The sequence below is a fragment of the Parasteatoda tepidariorum genome, chromosome 7 (assembly GCF_043381705.1).
Source record: "Parasteatoda tepidariorum isolate YZ-2023 chromosome 7, CAS_Ptep_4.0, whole genome shotgun sequence".
Lineage (NCBI taxonomy): Eukaryota > Metazoa > Arthropoda > Arachnida > Araneae > Theridiidae > Parasteatoda > Parasteatoda tepidariorum.
In genome coordinates, this window is record NC_092210.1 from 19,851,371 (window position 1) to 19,869,772 (window position 18,402).

The 18,402-nt window shown below is 25.9% G+C and overlaps 2 protein-coding genes across 5 annotated transcripts in view; both read right to left on the minus strand.

Annotated features, from left to right (window-relative positions):
- The window catches only part of LOC107442012 (glutathione S-transferase 3, mitochondrial-like), a 20,731-nt gene extending 19,179 nt beyond the window's left edge, over positions 1–1,552 (minus strand). Inside the window, exon 1 of the mRNA XM_043045226.2 lies at positions 1,199–1,552. Coding sequence (XP_042901160.1) covers positions 1,199–1,229 — 31 coding nt within the window. The 5' untranslated portion in view covers positions 1,230–1,552. The remainder of the gene's footprint in view (positions 1–1,198) is intronic.
- Positions 1,553–9,927: 8,375 nt separating this feature from the next.
- LOC107442011 (uncharacterized) lies at positions 9,928–18,374 on the minus strand. Of its 4 annotated transcripts, XM_071183147.1 has the most exons (8): positions 18,040–18,370; positions 15,539–16,010; positions 15,313–15,393; positions 14,518–14,617; positions 13,771–13,831; positions 11,573–11,595; positions 10,668–10,746; positions 9,928–10,059 (listed from the first exon to the last, which is right to left on the minus strand). In XM_071183147.1, exons 2-7 carry the CDS (start codon positions 15,966–15,968, stop codon positions 10,701–10,703), a joined length of 741 nt encoding a protein of 246 aa, XP_071039248.1. In that variant the 5' UTR covers positions 15,969–16,010; positions 18,040–18,370; the 3' UTR covers positions 9,928–10,059; positions 10,668–10,700. The 4 variants fall into 4 exon arrangements, with proteins under 4 accessions (XP_071039248.1, XP_042901162.1, XP_042901161.1 ...); XM_043045228.2 differs by lacking the exon at positions 9,928–10,059 and having other exon boundaries at positions 10,229–10,746; positions 17,319–18,374; XM_043045227.2 differs by lacking the exon at positions 9,928–10,059 and having other exon boundaries at positions 10,229–10,746; positions 18,040–18,372.
- Between the last annotated feature and the right edge of the window lie 28 nt (positions 18,375–18,402).

Sequence of the window (18,402 nt, forward strand, 5' to 3'; positions counted from 1 at the left end):
AATAATAAATAAAAAGGAAAAAAAACAGAATGGAAAATAGTTGAATTAAATAATTTTGTTGTAGTAAGTGATTTTCCTCATTTTATTTTCCTATTTATTTTAATAGCTTTACTGAGTTTTAGCTATAAGGAACTATAATATTAGCAACAGTATTTCGTTGTGGTTATGAAAATCGCTGTTAAAATAATAATAAATAAAAAGGTAAAAAATAGAATGGAAAATAGTTGAATTAAATAATTTTGTTGTAGTAAATGCTTTTCCTCATTTTATTTTCCTATTTCTTTTAATAGCTTTACTGAGGAACTATAGTTTTTAGCAACAGTATTTCGCTGTGGTTATGAAAATCGTTGTTAAGAGAATAATAAATTAAAAGGAAAAAAATAGAACGGAAAATAGTTGAATTGAATAATTTTTTTGTAGTAAATGATTTTCCTCATTTTATTTTCCTATTTATTTTAATAGCTTTACTGAGTTTTAGTTATGAGGAACTATAGTTTTTAGCAACAGTATTTCGTTGTGATTATGAAATCACTGCTAAAAGAATAAAAATAAAATGAAAAACAATCAAGTTAAATTATTTTGCTTTAGTAAAGGCTTTTCCTCATTTTATTTTCATATTTATTTTAATAGCTTTACTGAGTTTTAGTTATGAAGAACTATAGTTTTTTGCATCAGTATTCCGCAGTGATTATGAAAATCGCCATCAAAAGAATGAAATATTAAAGTGGAAAAGTAGTGAGAGTTAAATTACTTTGCTGTAGTAAATGCTATTCCTCACTTTATTTCCATATTTATTTTAATACTTTTACTGATTTTTAGTTATGATTAGAAACTAGTTTTAATAACAAAATTTCATAATTTTAAATAGAAAAGTAACAGATATAAATGATAAAGTTTTACTGATCGTGAAATCCTATCTTCAAAACATTGTGCAATCATTCAGTGTAGTCATATTTAGAAGGGTTTTACATTAATTCATTTTTGGCTAAGTCGTAATGTTTAAACAATATTATTTTGTATTAACTTGTGAAATTCACTGAAAAACTTTTGAAATTAAATTCTGTTTGGAAACAAATTTTATAAGAAAAAGTAGAAAAATATGGATTGTAATGCAGAAAATTATCTGAAAGACTATTCTTACTGTTGTATTTACTGAAAAACTTTTCTTAGGATTATAGTAGAATTAAAAATAACTTACTTTGGTTTTGTGTGAATTTAATGTTATCCATCTTGAAAACTTTAAAGATAAGTTTGAATCAACAAAATTTTTTAAAAAAAAATAGGACTTCAAAACTTAGAACATGTCAATATACGCTTGAATCCGTTATTCTCCAATTCAAACGATACATTTGGCTTTCATTCCTATTCTGTTCTGTGTCAGTTCAGCTGGTTTTTCACTTTCAGTGCTCTGCAACCTTCACTTAGAAGCGAAGTGGTGAAGGTCATGACATAAAACCTGTAATTCTTAGTTACATAACATAAATAATAGAGATGCAAAAAATTTTTGTGTTCTATCATTATACGTAAACATTAATACTTTTTATATCATTTCTTTTACGTTAGTTTGTAACTGTTGTCTTTGACACGGAATAGTCACGGGTATTTGTGCGGTCATGGAAATATAATATCGCGCTCATTTTTTTTTTAACGTGAACGGGTTATGTGACATTTTTAAAAAAAAGGCTTAATTATAACTTTCTAATGTTTCTATATATTCTAAAAATGATTTTCCGAAATTTAATAAAATACCATTTAACATTCATTTTAATTGTCTTTAATACAATTTAAACTTATTTACCCTCATGGACGATTAATTCTCTCAAAAGTTCTGAGCTTATTTATTCTCATAAAATGGTAGAATAATTCCCACAAAAGTTCTGTGCTCATATATTTTCAAAAAACGGTCTAATAATTCTCTTAAAAAAATTCACTTTATTCTCACAAAATGGTTGAATAATTCCCACAAAAGCTCCTTATACTCATAAAACGCTCACAAATGCTGAGCCTCTTTACTTGCACAAAATGGTCGAATATTTCTCACTAAAATATGGAGCTCTTTTACTCTCACAAAATGATTGAATAATTCTCACTGAAGTATTGAGCTACTATTTCATCACAAAATGGTCGAATAATTCTCACAGAAGTGTATGATTGCCTTAACAGCATTATATTAAATTTGAAGTTTATTTGGTTTTTATAGTAAATACTGGATCATGAATATTTTAATGTATTTATGTAAGAGAAAAAACTGCCATTTCCTGATCAGAGAGAACGTTACACATTTGATATGGAAAATTAACTTAGGAATGGAGAATAAAACTGACTTTTGCATCGGGAGAATAATCAATTTTCAACACCACGTCATCAATTTTTCTACACCAAATGAAATTACTATCATTCCACTCTTTGAAAGAAAACTTAAAAATTTTTGCACGTTTTATTTAATACTTATTTCTAGATTAGATGTAATTATTTAACACATATTAGTTAAGTTGGCGACATTTTAGAACATGTTAATAGGGGTTATTCTGAGAAAACATCCTAGTTGGATTCAGAGATATCCTATTAATTGAATTTCTTTTAGATAAAATTTTGTATTTGAAAATAAGCTTGGAATTCATTTTAAATTATTATTTTACTATATTAGATTATTCGTGTTTACAACTTGTTTGAATTGAATAAATAAAATATTAATAACAAAATATTTCAATGTTAAAGTTTTTTAAAAAAAAATGATTTATATTTTTTTTGCGTGAAGTAAAATTGAAATAAATGGGAAAGGTCAAAATAAAAATTTTCAATCTTAAAATTACAAAAGAAAGGAAAAAAAAAAAAAAACGCGATTGCTATAATTGCGTTTTAAAACAAATTCTACAAAATTCCTGAAAACGAATTCCATAGAATTTGTTTTCTAGCAGACACTTCTTCAGTTTGCAGTTCTTAACACAAGAGAAAAAAATTATTTATGATATAAACAAACATTTTCCTCAATCAACACACAATATCGATGATAATGAATCTATCGAACCTTGAACACAACAGGTTAAAAAGAAAATATTTGTAAACATTAAGTAATTATTTCTTTTTGAAACGTATTGTTTGTAAATGCAAGATCATAGATACGATTTTAAAGTATAAGGTGGAAAATAAAATTGTAAAGGCATAATTTATGTAAGCTTCTTTTAGTAGGATCAACATGATGGGGAAAGGTGGGTGTGAGCCACTTGAACGGGGAGAAAGAGAAAAACAATTGACTCACAAAAGTTTTCTTTTTTCCATTAAATATTTCAATACATTTCAGAAATTAAGACATGTTTTTTAATCTAAGGTGCAGTTAATACTGAAAATTTCTTCTCGTAAAAATTATTATTTTTTATTAGGTACTTGCAACTAATCACATGGTTGTGCATGGTGCGTTAACGTTAAAACTCTAAGGCCTTGGTTTGTTATCACGCTGAATCAATTTTCGGATAAGATTTAATTGGATACCTGCCTTGGTTCGAACCTGATTGGCTGACTCACGCTTGAAATATATTACTGTTTGGGGTGAAATATACCTCGATAAAAAAAGCCATGAATAATCTGTTGAATCACTTATGAGGAAGGTGGTATGAAAACTATAGAAATTAGTTTGATGGCCTGTTAAACATGAAGATGAAGTTTTTTTTTTTTAATAGTAGCCTTTCAACTCCTCCGGCAATCAAACAGGTTTCCGTGTAATCGGCTCCATCTTTTTTAGCAGCGAGCATTTAGACTTGAAATTGTTTTGATTTAAATATTATTTTTTGAGCACAATTTTTTTCATTTTTGACAAGGATTCAAAAACTACATGGTAAGATCAGTGATTATGGAGCACCCTGCTTTTCATAATCAGCGATGATTAACTGAGTCACTTAGCGGGTTAAAAGCTTTTATTGTAAAAATGATGACAAAAAAAGGGGGGGGGCAGGGGAATTAAAAAGATTGCATATTTAAGGAGAGCACAATTGTTCAAACAGTTAAAAAAAGCACCCGAAATAGAAAGGTGCTTTTTCTTTATATATAAATTTTCACCAAAAACTCTAGTCAACGTTTTTGGGTGACCATATTAACATTCTTGATGTTATTTTTGAAAAATATTATAATTACAGAAAGTATATCCCATTTTCTTTTATCAACTAACAAGCAAGACGTGCTTGAGGCAATTCATACCACGAATACCAAATTTCATTGCTACCTTGTACGTGGACTGTAACACCAATTTCAAACTTACTAAAAAACTTGATAACTTGTCATGCAGCAGCAAGAACCAATCTGACAACCCAACCAAGCACTTATCTTATTTAGTGTAACTCTGATTGGTTGCATACCCCGGATAATTGCACACAACTGTCTATACCAGTTTTTTTCGGCTTTCCAGTATATACGAGCAATTCAGTATATAATATATCCATTCAATCCAGTATATAATAATGAATGGAATATCGTTAAGAAAAAATCTAGAAGAAATAAAATTAAGGTACCTAGGTGATGAAATTTTCTCAAAATATTTTTACTTTTTATTAAATATTTTAGATTAAAAACATAGAAAATGAGACAACATTTACAATTAGTTAAAGCTAATTTGATTAAGTAGAAACATTTTACTAGAAAAATAATTTAAAAGTATGAACTTATACTAAATTAGGAAATTAGTTCCCTTATTTTTTCTGAAAATTATTCTAAATAAATAAAATTATATATATTTGCAGATATAATCGTGTGAGCTGATGAGACATATACATATATATATCAGGGTTGCCACAGAAAAAAAAATGAACAAAATAGTTGCTTTCAGTAGCCAAAAGCGTGAAAATAGTTGCCTAAATAAGAACAAAAATTCAGCAAAAATAAGACTAAAATTTTATTAAATGACTTAATTGTCATATACCATGATCCATTTAGTCAAGTTGGTGGCAAATATGATAATTTTTATATAAACGTTAGTGTTCTACCACTAAATTTTTATATAAAAAAAATTAGTATATCTGCAGAAAATTAAGTACTTTTAATTACTAGAATTCATTCAAAAAATACTTTTTCATTGAAAAAAAAACACACTTTTTCTAAGAAATTTTCCCTTTTATCATTAATTGATTTAGCAAATATATATATATTCGAAATTCATGCATCGTAATATCGTATTAAAAATTGTTTTGTTATCATGCAGAATTTCGTAGCAATAACCATTGAAAAGGGGATAGAAAAACGAAATAGACTTACGATAGAATCTGTGCAAATTGAATGCATTAAAAAGTGATGACTCTAATTTGCAATCCAAATTTTTTTAGTTCCTTATTTAATTTTTTTAAATTTTATTATTTTTATTATAAATTTTTTATTTTTTGAGAAAAAAATTCAGTGTGTTCAGAAGATTTCGCTGGCTGCTGGTTTTCAACCCAATTTATGTTAAAAAAAACATTGCTAGGAGTACAGAAAAGTCTCCTTTTCATGAAAATAGTTCCTTTTTTAGCCTTTTCAGGCAAAAAAAGTTGCCATAGTCGCCTCATGCTTAAAAGAGTTGCAAATCCTTGCATTTTAGTCGCCTGTGGCAACCCTGATATATATATAAGTTAAAAATACAGAGAAAACATGGAAAAATAAAGATTAATTAAAAGAGATGAAGAAAAATAATTAAAATAAAATATTTTGTAATAAAATAAAAATTATAATAAAAATAAAAGATTCTAATATAAAATAAATAATTTTTTCCCATGTTTTCTCTATGTTTTTAATTTATTTTGTGAGTTCTATACACTTGTTGATCTGAAAAGCAGAACAGAGAAATTTGAAAAGCTTCACAAAAGAAAACACACAGAAAAGAAATAGCTCTAAAATGCACTAATGGATAATCGATGTGGGGACACTCGCAAAGGCTCATCCATTTCACTTTATATTTTAGTGTTATTTCTTTTACGTGTTTTTTTTTTTTTTTTTTTTTTTTTTTTTTTTTTTTGTCAAGCTTTGGATGCTATTTCCTTTTCTGTTTTTCCGATTTCACCTGTCGTGGTAATCTTTACAGTTTCATGTCAGGTAATTATATATATATATATATATAACAAAAAAAATTTATACACCATATCGTTTATTCACAGTTCAAGAAAACTATATTCATCATAATAAAATTTATTTTACAAGCAAAAAAGAGGTATTAAAATTTTAAATATCACAAATTTTGCTCAATATAATAGAGAAAAATACATTCCAAAATTAACAATGTTAAAAAAAATCCATTAAAAAAACACAGTAAATGTTATGTTCCATTGTAGTAAAAATTTTTAACACAGATTTTAAAAAACAACTAATGTTTATTCTCACAGAATAAATTAAAAATGCAAAATATTATTTTTTGAAAATTTCTATCAACTAAAATTTATTCCGGCTTAAAGACCACTCAAATTTTTTTTAAATAAATTAAGTACATTTTCTCACTTTAATCAAAATTAAACAGCATTTTTTCACAAATACACTTTAACATAAACATGAATAAAGTAGTAATAAATAATAATTTTTATGGAAAAGCATACCTATAAAATTCACAGAACTACAGATCAAAAAATATCACACTTTTGAAAATTTATAAATATACTACATTATTAATAAATATACTACATCATTAAATAAATACTACATATTTATAAATTTTAAATAATATAAAACACCAAGTACCTAAGAAATGAATATTATAGCAAGCTTGCTACTAGATATAATAATAAAACTGAGACCACATATCAAACTATTTATCACTTAGTAAAAAGACTAGAAAAAAATTATAAATAAATACTAGTCAAAAGAATATTTGAATTACGTAACTCTATAATTCTAATATATCTTATATTCAATAACAGAACTTAATGAAAAAAAAAATAAGTCAACAGATTGTTTATCAGCACATTTTCATTGTATAAAGATAAAGTCAATAAAATAACAACAATATATATCATAACATCTACTGTCACCACATTGAAAAAAGAGCAACTATAAAACAAATCTATCAACATTTTTATTAACTATTTTTAAATATAACTTTATTTTTAAAATAATCCTAAATAGAATCCGTAATTAAAAATTTTAATAAATTGATTTGAAAACTTACAGATAATTCCTTGAAGTAATATCTGAAAATATTGTCAAGAATACTTCAAAAGTTGCATTAAAAATAATTAAAAATGAGAAACTTATAATTAAATTCCAATATTATATATTTTTTATAGTACATATTGTATTGTACAACTATTGTCAATTATTATTTGAATTTTGGAATAACTATTAGCAAAATTCGATACTTTTTGTATTATAATAAGAAAAAATATTTTTTACATCAAGCAGTAATAAAATATTATGAAAAATATTTTAAATTTGCATAAATAAGTTAAGACCTTTTGGAATTAATAAGAAAAATTTTTTCAAATCAATTCAGTTTTGAGCAACTATTTTAAATATTTCTTTTCACAAAAATACACTTTTGTTCATAGCATTGTGCACAAGTTCATGATATAAATGGAAAATTTTGGTATGCTTGCTAGATTAGTGCATTTAAATTTGAATACAACACATAGAAAATATTAATTATCTTTTTTTAAAAAGAATATTAAAATTATTACAAAAGTCTCACAAGCAAACAATTTTTTTTCATTCATTTTTTTGAGAGCTAGTATTATAAACATACAAATATTTGATAATTTTTTTTCTTTTAGTTTGTATGAAAATATTTAGAATAACAATTACTACAAAAATAATTAACAGTTAAAAAAAATAATAAATAAAAAAAAATAATAAATAAATGTTTAAAAAACAAAACCCATATTTATAGTTAAAAATATTTACTTTCTTATTAACAAATAATTTAGATTTTATATAGTATTTTTTTAATACTTTCGTAAGTTTCAAACTGGTAAAAAGATAAAATGACAATTTAACAAAAATTAAGTCCAAAAATTTTAAATTAATATAAATTTTTGGTTGTTAAATACAAAATGATATTCTTAATTTTTATTTGACCCATGTTATATGGGGAAAAAAAAAATTAAGATCCTTGTCTCTTAATAGTCCTAAACCACGTAACACAGTTTTTTCTCAATGTGCATTTGTTAAATTATATACAATCAAGAAACAAAAATGCCATTAAAAGAGTAAAAAGACTTCAAAAATGCAAAAAAATTGGGTCTTAGTAATTACCCATCTTAATTGTATACTACAGAAATTATAAAAGACAGAAATCCTGAGGGGAAATAATACAGCAGGTAAGTTTTTTATTAAACTTGCTGAGAGTATGGCTATTAGATCAAGTGTTTTTACGATCCAAAACTTTCAAAATAAGAAAACCTATAAACTAAAATTGTATTAATTTTTAGTATTTCTCTTCAAAACCTTGTGTTGAGAGTCTACAATGTGTTCTAATTATTACTTTTAAAGTCTGTATATTTTTTAAATGATCTAAATGCTTTAAAAATGAGAAAAAGAACTTAGAATAAGAATTATTTCAAAATATTTAGTAGGATTTAACTACAACAAAGAACAATTTTATATCAAACAATTTATATGATATATTATATATATTTTTCGCTATTTTATATAAACAGTAAACACTTCAAAACACACACGTAATTTGAATGTTTATAATTATTTGATCTACACTACCTTTAACAGAATTTTTTTTAAACTAAATGGTGTGTTCATATATTGCACATTAAAAGCTCATTTGTAAACTTGAGCAGTGTAATTTTTACGAAGAATAAGTTGGCAAAATGTATACATACAAATTAATACATGATAAAACAACATGAGGAAGAAATAAATAACTACTGCCTGGTAATCTCGAGATAAGATCTCAGTTAAGTTGCTTTTAACTCCTTCGCAACGGGAATTACAAACGTGTGCTTATTGCTGGGGCCTGGAGTCTTTTTTGCAAGCACCAGTCCGGGACTGGAGAGTTTTTTGCTGCTAGGTCTAAATCTAGGAAATTACTAAAATATGAACACATTCTTTAATAGCGTAAAGTAGATAAACGACTTATACTTCATATATTTTTTATTTACATACTTTATTTACTTAAGTTTTTCTTCTTTTTAAATAATTTTTTCAATATTTATTTACTATGTAATAACTTTTAACAATACTGACTTTGATTTTTTTCAATGTTTTAAAATTACCATGAAATTTGCAGATTTCACTCATTAAATTTGTTATTTTATAAAAGCAAAAACAAAAGATTCATTATTGTCGAATTTTTTAATTATTCTAATAATTTGAATCAAAGTTGTTGTAAGTACTCATTTTAAAGAGTCATCATAACATTGGATTGGGAAACATGCCTTTCACATCATGTTTATATAATCAAAAACCATGTGCATGGGAGTCATATATTTCTCATTTCGAGTAGAAGGTCAAATCTACTTGTATCTAAAATATCATGGAGAAGAAATTCCATCTTGTGTTTAAAATAATAGCTTTTAAAACATTTAAAAACACTCTTAGAAATGCATAGCAGAAGTGAGTGAACGAAAAAGCGCTCTGACACACCGGTGTGTCGGCTGGGATGTCAGAGAGTTTCATGCTGGCGTGCAACCTTTATGCACTCTCTGCTGCAACAGTCAGGGCGAAAGGGTTAATGAAGTCAGGGATTCATCTCATAAATGACAGACAGTAGATAATTACAGCGGTGGCATAACAACAAATTTCCTTTCTACAAAAATTTGTTGATTAGTTTTGTATTTTAAAATAAATGCATCCAATTTTTGCCCCATTACTTAAACATTTTTTTTCTTCTTCATTTTGAGACACAGCAAAGTTAACTGCTAAACCAATCTTAAAGTCAAAACATAAATGTTTGCCTTAATCTTGTTCAGCATCAAAAGTATTCACTTTTTATCCTTGGATCAGGTTGTGATTTTCATTCTGACACATGAAGATACAGAATTTATTAGGCATTAGAACTGGTGAACCTCTTCCTTGGCTATCAAGGTTGAAACCAGTATTCACATTGTAAATGAAACAGTCTAGAGGCTTTGATCATTATGTGTTGTCAGTAAAAAGTGCAGGCTGGAAGGATCATTATAAATGTGAAAAACAAAACAAAATTGGATAATAACAAAAAGCCAATACCTCTTCTTTTCTCTTAAAAATGGAGAGAGAAAAAGATGTTTGAAAGTATGCAATTAATTTTTTTTTATATATTTTAACAATGTGTGAAAACACTTCTAAAACAGTAATATTAAACATATCTTTAATCTTTAAGTCAAACTTTTAAAGGGCACACTTGATTTGACTGAATTAACAAAATTATGAGGAAAATTATTAAAAGTAGAATTGAAAAAAGAAAAATGACTTTTATTATATAATTTCTATTTTTTTCCCCAACACTTTGCAAAATTTCTTTTTAAATTCATACATTATTTCCTAAAACTTCTTTTAAACACACTAAATTATGTAATTTAAAAAAGTAAAATTTCATACACATAGATATAGATAACAATAAGGATAAAAAAATTCTTTAAGTAAAAAATTTGATTTCGATATAATAAAATTTTGAAAATAGAGAGAGAGTCATTTAATGAATATGGTGATAAGTACTGATTTAAAGAATAATAAATTAATAAATATAAAAACAATAGACAGAATCTCAGCATGAGCATTATTTTGAAACTAACATCCAATACCAGTATAAGATATACTGAGACATTTCATTTTTCTTCTGCTGTACCACAAGTATCTGTTTGTAATTGTTCGCTTCATAAAGTTAAGAAACATAAATAAATATTGAAAGCAAAACAAAAACATTTAAATTTCTAACTAGATTAAAATCATTAATTTGCTTCAAAAATCTTAGGCATTCAGTTTCTTGGAATTATTTTACATCTAAATTTCTGTTTTCATGACTGAATTTTTTTCTAAAAAAAAAGAAAAAAAAGAAAGAAAGAAAGAAATGTTAATCAACACAATAGAATTATATTACATTTTTAACCCTTTTGAGCATTTAGCTCCTGAGAAAGTTCGTAAAAATTTTTCTTTTTAATACACTATTTTACTACGGAATAAAACAGGGGAAAACGTGATTGTTATGATAAGGATAGCAATAAGCTGATATTGCGAGTCAAACCTTCAGAAGGAAACACCATGAACTTAATTAAAGAATAATCCTTTTTTTAAATATTTGAAATAAGAAAGAATTCTATTAAACGATATTCTTTATTCCACATATTTATTTTACAACTAGGAATTTAAAACTACATTTTAGAACAATCGATCTTACTTTACAAAAAACTAACAAATTAACAAGTACATAATTACCTAAAACAATAACTTAATAATACAAATTAACTTTTTCATACTTCAATTTATGCTTTATTTTTAAATTTTTGAAGCATAAACTGTATTGTATTTGAGCTGTATAAAAATGTATATTCTGCACCAATGAAAAACTAAAAAATTTTTAACGAAAAGTAGTAAGTTGTCAATTGTATAAAAATCTGTTAAAATTATTGTTATATATAAAAAAATTTGTATAAATAATATAATGATTTTAAATCTCAATGGAAAAACATTAAAAGGATACATTGACAAGCTAAGCTGTTGAAGCTGAAATAAAAAGAGATAAACTAAATAGACATGATAATAAATAAAATAAATACATCTTCCAAGCACTTTAATTATATTTAAGAAGGTTATTATGAGCAATTATAATACAAGTGAAAATATAAAGAAAGAGAAATTACCATCCACATTTTAAAATATAGTTAACAACTTTAGTGTGATAGGTGATTTTGCAACTAATTGAAAAAATTTTCAAAAGAGTTTTGCTCTTTGGAACAACAATAATCACTGAAAACTTCAATTTGCATAGATATGTGATAGCAAAGAGAACGAACCATAAAAAATACTTCCCTTTAGATAGCAAAATATTATTATATTAAATCCTAAATATAAAACTTGAATTCATGGACACCCCAGCATTCAAACACAAATGTTAGAAAGGGTAGAGGAATGACATTTCCAAATTGGTTCAAGGAAACTGGCTGACAAGGAAGAAGCTAACATTTAAAGAGGATGGCCCATGGAACAAACAACTGCTTTTATTCTTAATTAAAGAGAGTTTTACAAGTATTTAAATTATTCTGTTGTAGTTCAAAAAAATGTGTAGAATTGACGATTGATAATGGAGAGTAGTTCTAAAACAAAACAATCCAAAAGGAATCTTATTTTCCTACAAAACTTATTCGATAAAGAGTAAAATCAATATTATTGCAGCTAATCTGGCAGTAATATCCTTAAAAAAGTTTGTCAGAGTCAAATAATGCATGATTAAGCGTTATTCACAATATTAAATGTAAGGTTATTAAAAAATAATTTTTTATTACATATGATTCTTTCCCATGTCAAGTATAACATTCGAGAAATTGGAATACAATTTTGTGTTACATTAGGAGCTTCAGATTTATGTTAAAAACAATAATCTAGCACACAGTGATGCAGAGACTGAATATTGAAATTCGCAAATAGCAACATCCACTTTTTTTTTATCAAAACATTATCCTCAGAGCAAGAAACATAAAATGGAGTAGAAACAATCTTCTTGGTCTAGAAAATAGCATCACTAAAAACGAATGAAAAAAAAGTATTCCATTAATCTTCAATGTCTGAGCAATTCAGTTCTACTAAATACGTTTTGGTGGCAAAAGAAAAGACAAGTAAAGCATATATATCGTAAGCTGTAACTTGGTTTCTTCATCTTAGTGTAGTGCTGCCACCATTTGTGCTAAAATGTTGTACAAATTGCATTTAAAATTTATTACTAAGAGGGTAAGATTTTGAAAAAAAAAAGTTAGTATTGCCCATTGAAAATTTCGAAATTTTGTCATTGCAACTATAATAGCTGAATGATCAACTTTCTGCTCCTGAATCTGCTCATTAAAATACCCGTAAACAAAATTTTATTATGTTCCATACAGTTTAAATGTTGAACCTTGACAAAGTTATTCTTTAATCATATAATCCTCACTTGTAGTTTTGTTCCTTTTTTGCTCATTATTAGCTGGCTAGAATTTGCTATCTTTACAAAGTTCAGCTTTTTCACACGATCTTTTTACGGCTTTTTTCTCCCAATCGTGTTAAAAAAGCTTTTTTCAAATGATCAAAAATTGTGGGAAAAATTAAAGGAATTTATACAAGAAAAAGCATTTCATTTTTAAAACATCAGTCCACAAGAAGCTCACTTTTATAAAATAGCAAACATATTTTAAATTAAAATATGGTTTTATTAACATGCTTTGACATGTAATGATTCTGTCCTTGTGGATTTAATTTCTAAGCATGATTGATTTTATAATCCAGTGATTTCATCAAGGGCAATCAATGTCATAGAAATAATTTAAAACTAAAAGAATATAAATATTCAATTATCTTCTTGTTAGGAATTCGGTAAGAATTATAAAGCAACTATAAAATTCATTTGAAACTTATATAGTCACAGTAAATTTTTATTTGCATAACAAATGAACATTAAAAAAACTATCATAGTAAAATAGTGTACACAAAATTTTTAGCAAACAAAGTTATCAAAATGGTTATTTATAAGTAAAAATATCATTTTTTAAAATTATGTTTTAAATCATTCAATTAAAAAAATAAAAATAATAACAAAAAGAGTACAGAAGTAAATATTCATATGAACACTTTAACAATATTAAGAAATAAGTAATATTTTGTTTTCATCCAAATGATGATAGACAATTTATCATAAATTTTAAAACTTACATTATCCATCAGTTTTGAAAGATTTCCTTTGGCCATATTGATCCCTTCAGCAGTATATTGACTTTAAAGTAAATAAAAGCAAAGGGTAAATATGTATATTCTTCATAAAAATTTAAAGCATTTTTCAAGTTTAAAACTAAAAAATGTTTCAGACCTAACCATTACAAATATAATTTCAAGTTCCTTCTTAGAAAAATAGAGCTGAACAAAAGTTCGCACCGTATTCCTGTTTTTTTAAGGAAATTGTTTATGGTTATAACAGTTAAAGAAAAAAACTAAAACTGATACATTTAATTTGCATTTACTTATTTTAACCTTTGCTACATAAAATAATAATTAGAAAACTAGTTTTGAAGAGGGTTAGCAAAGCAAAATAGTCTTATATCTTTAGAGTTATAATAATTTAGGCTTTTGTATATTTTTTTTAAGACACACAATGTACTCTGAAGAAAAGGTAAGAAGTTTCATATTCATATTTCAAATTAAGCAAGATAGGTATTTATTGAAAAAAACAACAACACAATAATGAGAATAAAGAGTCTTTGCAGTGCAAGATAATTTGATACATCATATATATATATATATAATAAAATAAAACAAGGATTTATAAAGGTTCACAGAAAAATATTCAAATTAACAGGTTGCCAAAATTAATTTTAAGAGCTTAGACATTTTTCTTCTGTGTATTTTCATAGAATAAATTCAACATATTTATGCAAAACATATACAAAAAATTACCATCCTTACCCATGAATTTCTTGTTGAGCATTTAAGTCAAAATGAAGTCGTGCAAGCTTCTCTTGCTGCTCCCTGACATTTTCCATTTTTTCAAAAGTACAACTGCTACCTATTAAAAACATAATTTTACACATTTTAAATGCTGTTAAAAGAGAATATTTCATTGGTGCTAGACATGAATAGAATGCATAAAAAATTAATGGTAGCTAAAATATTTTTTATTAATATTTACTGATGTATTAGTTTGCTGATGAAAGAAATATTTATCATTTCAACCACCTATTAATAAGTTAGAAACAATATATATAGGACTAAACTTTTTAAATGCTCTTTAATTTCATACTGAAAGTGTTGCATAATAGGAAAAGAAATCGTAATAAAAATATTTAAGATTTTTTTTTGTAGTCTAAATTAATATTTTGCTCCTTGAATAAAAAAAAATTCTGCTTTGTATAACATTTAATACCGGTTATGTGCGCAGATCTGTGCACATAACCGGTATTAAATGTATCTATTAGTATCTATACTAATGCGAGATAAGATACTATGCTGTTCATTATTCATAAGCACAATTTGCATTTGGTTGTTGACTAGATAACAAAATATTTATATGATTTTTATAACCATGCCATATACTTTAAGAAAACACTGATTAGCAAACAATCAACAAAATATAAACCAAGAATGAGTTTCACAAAAAGTTTTATTTATTGATTAAGAATCATTTAAAAAGCACTAAGTAACCATTCAGAGAGTGATGAAAAAGTAGCAAAGAAAAATTTTCATGAGAAAAAACATTTTTACCAAAGCCTGCTAATTTTCCACTGTGAAAATCTTCAAGCAATTGTAATAAGCCTTGTTCCATTTGACGAAAATCAGCAGCATCTAATTTTTTGAATGAAAAAAAAAAAGATTAATGACACTGGAATTAAAATATCTAAAATTATCAAACCAAATTTTCTTAAAATTACTGTTGAAATCATGTTTTTTTTAAAAGGAATATAAAACTACAATATTAAAAGATATTTACCTTTTGCGCTTGAAGACTGAGGTGGTTTTGGTGGTATCCTAACTTCAGCTTTCTTTTTTGAGTGACCATAAAACGTACCAGAGCTTGAAAATGTCATAACACTATTTTTACTAGTTTGACTCACAGATAAAGAATTGGTATGGCATACTTGAATTTCAGATTGAGATTTTGCTAATGTTTTTTCACTTTGGCTAGGTCGATTGCTACGCCCTCCACCATTGCCTAGGCTCGATGATACACCGGGAAATTTGTCTTTAGCCGATGTTTCATAAGAGCCAATGGAATGTCTAGCTTCGTGTGATATTTTTGGCAGCACTTCATCTACATTCTCAATCTGAATGACAGATTCTTCAGTTTTTTTTACTTCTAGGGTTGGTTCTGTCTTTGTATTTGCTGTATGAATTGCTGTTTCTTCAGTAGCAGCACTCATCTTTGAGAGTTTAAGTCAATAAATGATTCCGGTCCATCAAAGCTGTACAATAAGAATACATTAAGATCAATTGACAATGAAAATATTTAAGAAATGAATGTGAAAAAATTGAGTTTTAAAAAACGCAATGTAATCAATAAAGTTTTTGCTTTGCCATTGTATGAAGTGAGAATATGTAAGGAAATCACCTGGTTTAAAAAAACTTTTGGGCGAGAGTAGAAATCTCCGTTGCTATAAAAGCAGATCCAATGTACACTTTCATCAATCGAAACACGTAAAGACAAACGGATTGTAGAAGTATCACATTCAATGATGTTTGCTTTACGACTTCAATATGGGCTTATCAGCAACTGTATCAAGTCATTAAATATGCCGAGGCATTGGTTTAAAAAATTCAGATCAAAAGCACTCATGAACTTCATTGCACCGAAAAAGGCAATTACACATTCGCAGAAGTTGCTGGATGCCAATGGCGATTACTTTGAAGACTAATAACAGGCTACACTTTCTGTAACTCTTTTTTTTTTTACCATAAAAAATGGCAAGAACTTTATTGGTTACCTTGTAACAAGAGTTGCTTTGAAACTTGCTGCTAGAAAAACCAAACATGTGAGAAAAATTGAAAATTAGGTTCCTGATGATGAAATAAGTCGTAAAAGCATAGAAATTAAAAAAAAATAAATACTAAATAAATAAATAAAAAAATGGAAAGTTTTGCTTTAAAGCATTTTGAATTTTTCTTAAAAAATTTTTCCTTAATTTTAGAAATTTGCTTCCTATGGTCTGAAATTAATGTTTGAAATATTAGGAATAAGAAGAAAATTATAACATTTCTTGAATATTGAAAAAATTTCTTTTTCATAGATTTATAATGAGATGATGGATAACATATAAATGTAATAATATAAAGGTAGTAAGACACTTAAGAAGCTGAATCGGTTACTTATAGAATGAAATCGTGACCAGGTATTAAAATTAATAGAAATTTAAATTTTTATCATAAATAAACTTCGAAAAGTTAAAACTTCCTCACAAACTTGTAACAAGAGTTGCTTTNTCAAAAAAAAAAAAAAAAATTTAAAAGATGGAAAATTAACTCTAATAAATAATATCCTAATAAGAATAAGATATTTTCCTTGGTAAAATAATTTTTAATGTTAATAAACAATTAAAATATTTTTTTTATAAACATCAAAATCATTTAAAAACTCGCATTTTAAATATTTGCCTGCTTCTAACCACACTTAAAATATCAAATTATACACAAAAATTTTAATGAAGGTAAAAAGAAACACAATAAGGAAAATATCACAAAATGTAATTTTATTATTTTTAAAAAGGGGGAAATACCTAGGATAATAACTGTCAAATATAGCTACGTGGTTATTGCTAAATTAAAACTCCAAAGGTATGATGTCTTTTTTGTTGATTAAGCGGATATATCAATTTCAGATATATCTTTCTGTTACTAAGTCTCCCTTTTTAAATAATTAGACACAGACTAGACAATGTATTCTTAACTCTGTAGCAAGAATCTACAGGCTTATATACCATTGGTGTAAAACTTGGTGAGGTTATAAGTTCATATATTGGTCATGCTCTGATTTAAAAAAAAATTACAATCTGCGGATTAATGGATGGCGCGTGAATGTGTCTTCACTGTAAAATGTGACCTACGTATGTTGTCTCCGGATAATTCTCAGGGATGTTTTCCAGATTGTCGCCAATAGCCCATTGTGCAGTTTTTGTGCGACATAAATAAAAGTACTATGTAAAACTTAAAAAAAAAACAATATCATGATTATGATAGAACTACGAAAAACTAAAAAGAAAGATAAAACTAACTTAAAATAAATAGACCTTATATTTTAATTTTCAATATAGGAAGTTTTCTTCAATTAAAACTTATCTGAAATATATCAATCTTTAAAATTTATGCTATAAGATTTAAAGAATGGATGATAAAAATTTTAAAGAAACAAAATTTTATGATTTATGAACGACGGTTATAATGTGAAATTTTATTTAAAATCATCTAATAATTATGAGAAAATTGAAAGTAATAACATACTTCTTAAAACATTTTCTTATTTGAAAAATAATCAGTTATTCGTAGAAGACTGAAAGAAAGCAATTTTTTTCATACTGAAAAAAAAAAAAAAGAAGTTTTCTTTTTTGAGTTACATTTTCTAACGCAGTTACAGTAAGTTAAAATCTGGACGATTTTTCAAGCTAATCTAACAAAAATTTAGAATAGTCCGTATGATGTAATCTTTTGGGACACTTTAATTGATTTTTAATTATTAAAATTGCCTTAAAATAATAAAAAAACACAGATTTGCAAAGAACATTTCTTTACATAGCAGACCACTGGTATTTGTTTATTGAATGAATTGCTAACCGCTCAATTATTTATGCTCTATGTAAAATTAAA